The sequence below is a fragment of the Sinocyclocheilus anshuiensis genome, unplaced genomic scaffold (genome assembly GCF_001515605.1).
Source record: "Sinocyclocheilus anshuiensis isolate Anshui unplaced genomic scaffold, SAMN03320099.WGS_v1.1 scaffold80, whole genome shotgun sequence".
In the NCBI taxonomy this organism is placed as follows: Eukaryota; Metazoa; Chordata; class Actinopteri; order Cypriniformes; family Cyprinidae; genus Sinocyclocheilus; species Sinocyclocheilus anshuiensis.
In genome coordinates, this window is record NW_015554102.1 from 957,343 (window position 1) to 965,282 (window position 7,940).

Below are 7,940 nucleotides of genomic sequence, written 5' to 3' on the forward strand. Positions count from 1 at the left end.
TGTTACATCACAAACATTTGGCTTGATTTATTTATTTATTCATTCATTTTAAATATCATTTTTGGAGCTGCTGTCAGTAACACCCTCCTGCAGTAGTTCACTCTGAAATCACAGGCCGTCTGCAAAAGAGCATTACCATAAAAATAAAATATACAGCAAATGAGCGCCATCTAGTGATGACATGATGTCATGACGGTTGACGTTCTGTTGACTCACAAAAAATTTGTCTCTCACTTTATAAAAACAAACAAATAGTGTGTACAGCAGTGCACTTACAGTCTATGGGACAAGAAACTGCATTATAATAAATGTTAAAAAAGGTTTTGAAAGTAAAGCAAGAAGACTTACAAGTTAAATGAGATAAAAATCCTTAACTAGTTTTATCAAAAACTCCTGCTGTGACCATGCGAAGCCATTAAACCATGAAGCTTTCGCATAATAGGAACAGAAAGGGACTGTTTACACAGAGAACAATACACCCACATGAGTCTATTGTGAGCGCTGATTGAGAGACGAGCCAAATTATTATCTGTGATAATTGACAACACACCACAGAATCTGAATAGTGCTTTACTCGTTAGAGAACATTAATTTAACAGAAAACATCAATTTAGTAGTATTTACAATATTAAATAATTTATTGATATAATTAGTGCTGTCAAACGATTAATCGCGATTAATCGCATCCATAAAATCTAATAATATAAATTTATAAATGTATATACATGTATATATTTTTTAAAATATATACTGTGTGTGTGTGTGTGTGTGTGTGTATATTTATATATACATAATAAATAAACACAGTACACATACATATATTATGTAAACAAAAACTTTTATTTTGGATGCGATTAATCGCATTTGATCATTTGACAGCACTAGTAATCATAAGATGTTGCTATAATATTGGACTGGTCATACTACATAAGTGATCCAGAAACACTTGTAGATATTTCCAGATATCATGAAGTCTCAACATCATACATAATAATCCACAATAATTAAAAAAAATGTACAAATGTTAAGTTAATGTGAAAAGAAAATAGAGGAGCATCAAAACAGTTCTAAGGAGTTCCAAATAAGTGTCAAATATTCATTAAACAATATGTCACAATCATTAGCTCAGTAAGCAGTAGTTTATTCCCCTGTTAGTCTTATTAAACCCTTATTATAATGAGCATATGGTGTTGCAAGCGTCTCCCGATTGGAAAAGATGATAGATGTTAACCAGGGGAAACATAATGACGGAGCCCAACAAAGAGCCTGCTTGAACTGCTGCTCCACACCAGACGAGGGCACTGTGACTCCGGTCCCTCAGAATCACACCCACCATCACCTTCACATAAGACAGCAGACCAGTGAAGAACACCCATGACAAAACCTGAAATAAGTTCAAAACACAAAAAAAAGAGGCAAATGGGTCATCAGTGCTTGTCAGATTGAAATCAAATATTTTAAGGTTAAATAACAGAAAGGAACTACCATGTCTGTAACAGTAGATCTGGGGCCGGTTGCATAAACTGTTTAGACTAGTCTTAAAAGTTAGCCATCTAATTTTTTTCTTCAAGACTGGTCATAACTTTTCTAATTCCATTATGAAAAGGCAGATTGGTCTTATTTGTATTGGAAGAGTAAGATTGATTACCCCTTGGCAACTGCTATTTGGTCAAACTAGTTCTTAAGACACAGTCTTAACATGGTGGCTAAGTTTATGCAACTGGCCCCAGAAGTGGTCAGTTATCGGGGTAATTATGAGAAAGCACTAGTATATCTCACCTCAGCCCAGAATTACTCAGCTCAGCATTACTAGTGATGCAAACACTTGACTTTGAAACTAGGGAGCTGTTTGGCACATGGGTCTGGATTTCTCTAGTGTTTCAGGATTATACCAAATCCAGCATTAATCATTTGTGATGTTCACTAGGCTTCATTCATATTTGGAATGTAATTATTTATGAGAGATTATCATAATTGTTTCTTTATGTATGCTGTATTAGCTACCACTATTTTACATTTGTTTTATTTGTTGCCTCAGGAACAAAACTTTTGACGAACCATTTTCATTAATCTTTTAAGATTTCATTCCGAATAGAATAAATAGTAGATTCATTATATGCAAAACATTTAGACAGAATATTCTAGAAATGGGCTGATTACATTAAAAAGTAACTCACTATTATAGCGTTCCCTAGAGGTGTATCTTGGAGTAATGGGCAGGGACTCATGGCAGCCATGGCCATATTGTAGCCTCCAAAAACAGAGCCCAGCAGACACAGGATGCCCAGAAATACTAATGAACTGGAAGAGAATTATATACTCACTGTTAGTCAAACTGCAATTCTAAACCTTGAAATGTGCTTTAAAGTGAATATTGTGGGTTAAATACAGAAAATAATGTAGACTCATCCCTCAGATGTAAATGTAAATGCACTTAGAAGACTGGCAATATAGACAGAGGGATTAACAGAAGAAACGTGAAGGTAAAGTTTTGGTTAAAACACGTCACTATTGAAAAAAAACTGATAAACTCATGCTTATGCACTCTATACATCATTATTGTATTATATAAAATAATGTGTATGTATATGTATCTCATGTATACATAAAATATATATATTTTTATAAAACAATTTATATATATATATTCTTTTTAATAGTTATGTTTATACAGTGTGATCTAGCCCTTTGCTAGGATTCCATATTTTTTCATGTATTTTGATATACTGAGGGATTCAATATTTATGGCAATTGACAGCAGGCCTCAGATGTCATAAAGTTGTTTTTAACCTGGAATATATCTTTAAACACACAGTTTATCTGCTTAATAGAACACAAATTAAATGCAGAATGGTAATAAAATGGTAAATAAATGTAAGATTATTAGATTGTAATTAAAGTAGAGATACCGTTTAGGGTAAAACATGGCAATGATGCAGGCCACTGGATTGGCTACCGCCGACAGAGCAGCTGACAGGTGATAGGCTATATTTCCATATGGCATACAGGAGAATGTTTGCACTGAGGGCAGCAGTCCGTTTGTTGCACCGTTCACCCACAAAACCATAAAATAGATAAATGCCAGCTGATAGCCGGAGTGTAGTGGTTTAGAAAGCAGCACTGTACTTCTCATCTTTTCCTCTTCCTCTGGACTGTTTGTCTTTGGATTGAGGTCCACGGGGCCTTCCAAACCCCTGCAGACTGTTGCAACAGCATCTGAGTCCGGGACGAGATTTTCAGTGGATAGTTCAAATGTACGAGGCATGCGGTTTAATATAATGAAGGAGCCCAGGCTTATTGCTGTCATTACGGCCAGGAAGGAGAAGAAGATCTCAGTGGAGAAATTAGGAGGGAGGTACTGTGTCTCCACAATGAAGATCGGAGGTCCAGGCTCTGTGAGGTTATCTGATACATGAGACACATTGACGCATTTTGACATCCCGACCCCTTGTGCCAGGGCCACCAGGCCTGGAACCAGACCGCTCAGACCTTCTCCAATGAAGTATGTGGTGATGTATTTGGCTGGAAGTTGCATCATGAATGGCAGGAAGGTGACGGATGAGGTGCAGTCGACCAGAGCTAGAAAAAACGTGAGAATGAAAAATGCTGTGCTACGCGGTTGCCCAAGGATCACGGTGGTGTTCTTCCAAAACACAGCAAGTAGGACGCAAGCTACAACACCGATCGACAGGACCGCATAGATGACCAGATGTTCACGTAGTCGCCCGGGACAGAACTTGTGTGCCAGGGTCACCAGCAGAGGGCCTAAGTTGGCAAGCTGAATGATGACTGTGAGGTAGGAGGGCAAGTCCCAACCCTCTGACAGAACATTGACTATCAGAGGAAGCTCCACCCACAAGCCATTAATGGACACCCAGGAGCCCAGACCGAAAGCACATGCCAAGGCATGGATGTACAGAGGCATGCTGAACAGCTGGTTGAAATGTAGAAATATCTGATGTCAGACAACTCCTTTCAACTTCAGTATTGTAAATGGTGTGATGCCACTTCAGTTCGGCTATGTTTGGATGTCTTCTCTTCTTGCCTTTGTGAAGACATCTGATTACCTTCAGTGAGAAACAGAAAAGAAATATTAAAGGTCCAGACCAAGTAATTAAGTAGCAATTATATATCTAGATAGATAGATAGATTTATTATTGCAAATTAAGAGCATTTATTATGAATAGATTTTTTGTAACTACAAGTATTTACTGTCAATTCTATATATTATATATAGAGAGAGAATTTATATATAGAATTGTATTCAATTAAACTAATTATATAACACGTTTCATGCAATACAAAGTACAAGTGCAACATAGCAATAAAAAGATCATAAACAGATATTACGACAGTAAAATGTGAATTGCTGGATTAATATGGCTTGTTAATTGTAAAAAAAAAAACATTTTTTATATTTAAAACTTATAATATAATAATAATGTAATGTATAATTATGTAATAACTTTATTTATTTATTTTACAATCAAAGACTTAACATTAAAATTAGGGCTGCACGATATTGGGAAAAAAACTCACATTGCGATATTTTGTTTTTCTGCGATATATATTGCGATATGAAAAAAAAAATCACCAGATGACTTGAATTGCTCTATTTGGAAAAAAAAAAAATCAATGATTGGGCTGATTTTGTAGAAATCAGCATAGAAAATAAACAAATTACAAGCATAGATAAATATAATAGAACAAAGATACAAATGAAATAAACGGTCTAACCGTATTCAGTATTCTAACAGTATTCATGTACAGAAATTGAATAATCAAACGTAAAATAACTGCATAGTCTTCCCTGTATAAATTAAATCTAATAAATCTGTGTTAAAGCTACAAAAGTGTTTTTTCTCTCTGTGTTTTGTTGTTTGATAAACATTCATGACACAGAAAGCGACAGGAACATTAAACTGCTGTGAATATACTGTTACACATCCATTTTCTTTCTCAATTGTCTACCTTCACCTAAGCCATAAGCAACAGTGTTTACAAGGATACTTCCAGAGACATGCATTTTGACATCATTTTGCACATATGTGTCATTGCAGGCACACATAACCACGGAAGTGAACGGAATTCAGTGTTCACGTGCATCTGCGTGGCTCTCACCGTGTCTACAATGGATGCGAGCGGCGCGGTACGACGCTACAAAATACTATAAAACCCATTATAATCAGTGATACTACTGTCTATACTAAATGTGGCGCGGCGTGACAAATCCCCGACAGTAAACTGATGCCGCGTTCTATTTACACAAAGTTCAAATGATTTGCAACGGTCGCTTTGTCGCGTCCAGTGTAGACAGACTTTAGCGGTGCGGGGCAGTGTAGACACGTTGTCTGTGTGTGAGCAAAGAAAACGATCAGTATAAAAATAACGCTCAGTATAGTAAACATCGCACATCCTGCAATGTGACTATCGCGGATGCGCACATCGTGATATCGATGCTGAAACGATATATCGTGCAGCCCTAATTAAAATTAACTTAAACTTCTTCCCCGTCTTCCCAGCAGGCACCTTGATATCAATTTGATATCAACTGTAACATGAGTTTAAATTCAGTTTGGACGGCAATTGGTAATTGGGTAAAAATAGGAAGTTAATCCCACACTGAAATTGGTTTCATGTATATGTAGGACAATATGTTTGATGTTCAATTTACATAAAATGTAAGTTTTTGACATCAGTTTGATTTGCATATTTGACCTGTATTTTTACGCCAATTTTGATGTCAATTTGATGTCTTTTCAACATCAGTTGCCCTTGGTTAAGTTAAAGACAACCAGATTTGCACAAATGTAACATGATAACAGTAGCGACGTGGTAAAAATATTCAGTCAGCATTTTTCAGCTCTAGCAAAAATCTGATGCCAGTAACACAGGACAAAAGATTGATTTATGTGCTACCTCACTGAAGGAGCATTAAACAAATACAATACTCACATTACTGCTGAGGCAATGAGCCAGACTGAACACGCTCTTCCTCCTCAACAGACATTAGTGCGTGCTATATGTACAGTCATAGAAACGGCTGTCATTCCCCAGTCTGGTGTCCCGTTGTTACCGGTTAACTTCTCAACTGTCCACAATGATATGTGATTTTTAACCTCAGCATACGAGTGTGGGTGGGTCTGCCTCTCTCATGAAGGTCATCCCGCTCTAATGAGGTGCATTACTCTTTGGTCACATGACAGGCTTCACAAAAAAGCCATTTTAGCTGATCCAGTTCTTCTGTGAAACTCGTTGTACTACAGCATTGACATCAAGATGTAAAGTGTGCATCCACAGTGTTCAGTAAATAGTAAAAATTTGACTTGTAGGCCTGCCGTGCCTCTGAGATGTATCATGATCATTTAATTGTGAACAGAATATTCTCTCTTTTGTGGCATGTACTTTGACCCTATTCAACAATCATATCTGTCTTCAAGACGAAAAAAATGTAGGGCACATTCACATAATATTTGAGCAATAGTCCTTGACTCTGAAGTCAGTCTTCAGTGGAACTTTGAACACTCATTATAGGACACTTTGCACATTTTACAAAATATTAAACTTCTTTTATTTTCTTTGTGATAGCAGGTAAAATCAAGGTTAACAAATCAAAACATCACAAGCCATTTTGACTTTAAAGCTTATTCAGGCACAGCATACAGTATAAGTGCAGCTTCCTATGGTGTGGCCTACATGTACAACCCCTATTACTGATTAACAGCTTTGGTTAGGCTTTGAACTTGTACCTAAAAAAGAAAGATTTAATATAACTATTACCACATTAAATAAAACCATCCAGCTGTATAGATGGGACCCATGAGAACATGTTCCACAAATATATTAAGCAGCACCAGGCTTTTCAACAATAAGAAATGTTCCTCAAGCACCAGTCACCATCACGGGAATACAGTTATTTTAAATATTTCACAGTATTACTGTTTTTACGAAATGTTTTTTTTTTTTACAGTTATTTTTATGGGCTTTTTATGCCTTTTTATTCAGATAGGACAGTAGAGAGACGACAGGAAATTCCTGGGAAAAGAGAGGGGTCTGCAAAGGACCTCGAGACGGGAATCAAACTCGGGTCAACGTGAGTGCAGCTGCACTATATGTCGATGCACTAACCACAAGGCTATTGGTGCCAACTTTACTAAATGTTTTGATCAAATAAATGCAGCTGTAGTGAGCATAAGTAACTTCTTTCAAAAACAATAAAACCATTAAAAAACTTGTTCTCACTTTGTTTTAAGGTTCAATTTTCACTATTAACAAACCATTAATTACGACTTTTGCCTCAATAAACTCCTAATTTGCTACTTATTAATAGTTATTAAGGTAGGCTAGTTGTTAAGTTTAGGTATTGGGTAGGATTAGGGATGTAGAATATGGTCAATGCAGAATAAATGCTTTATAAGTACTAATAAACAGCCAATATGTTAATAATATACATTTTAATAAGAAACTAGTTCATAGTGAGACTTGATCTCTATACTAAAGTGTTACCAAAAACATTTATGAACTTTGGAAATTGTGTATAAATTAATATAATTTTTTATGATTTTCAGATCATTTCCTTCATTTTTCAATACTGTGAAAATCTTCCCAGTGCTCCACATACAGGAATAGATTGTTTAGTTATGAAATATACAATATACAATGTTTGTTATTGAACTCGCACACAAAAAAATTCACAAACAAAAGTGGTTCCGTTTCTATAAAATATAAATGTATTATTTATATTTATTATTCATTAATAAATCTAAATCTATTACAAGTAATCTGATAACAATGTTTCATATATTATGAAGTGTTACAATCTGTTCTGGTGTTAACCACCTCTATTTATTTCTCTTTTAGTTCAGTCACAATGTGAAGTCATAAGAGTCAGTGTGTGTGTGTGTGTGTGTGTGTGTGTGTGTGTGTGTGTGAGAGAGAGA

General features: G+C 35.8%; 1 protein-coding gene across 3 annotated transcripts; it reads right to left on the reverse strand.

The window, feature by feature from the left end:
- Positions 1–1,031: 1,031 nt before the first annotated feature.
- Positions 1,032–6,113, reverse strand: slc52a3-1 (solute carrier family 52 member 3-1). Of its 3 annotated transcripts, XM_016461909.1 has the most exons (5): positions 5,956–6,113; positions 2,910–4,067; positions 2,178–2,301; positions 1,780–1,872; positions 1,310–1,384 (listed from the first exon to the last, which is right to left on the reverse strand). In XM_016461909.1, the coding sequence occupies exons 2-4, from the start codon at positions 3,923–3,925 to the stop codon at positions 1,810–1,812; spliced, it is 1,203 nt and encodes a 400-aa protein (XP_016317395.1). In that variant the 5' UTR covers positions 3,926–4,067; positions 5,956–6,113; the 3' UTR covers positions 1,310–1,384; positions 1,780–1,809. The 3 variants fall into 3 exon arrangements, with proteins under 3 accessions (XP_016317393.1, XP_016317395.1, XP_016317394.1); XM_016461907.1 differs by lacking the exon at positions 1,780–1,872 and having other exon boundaries at positions 1,032–1,384; XM_016461908.1 differs by lacking the exon at positions 1,310–1,384 and having other exon boundaries at positions 1,735–1,872.
- Positions 6,114–7,940: the final 1,827 nt, after the last annotated feature.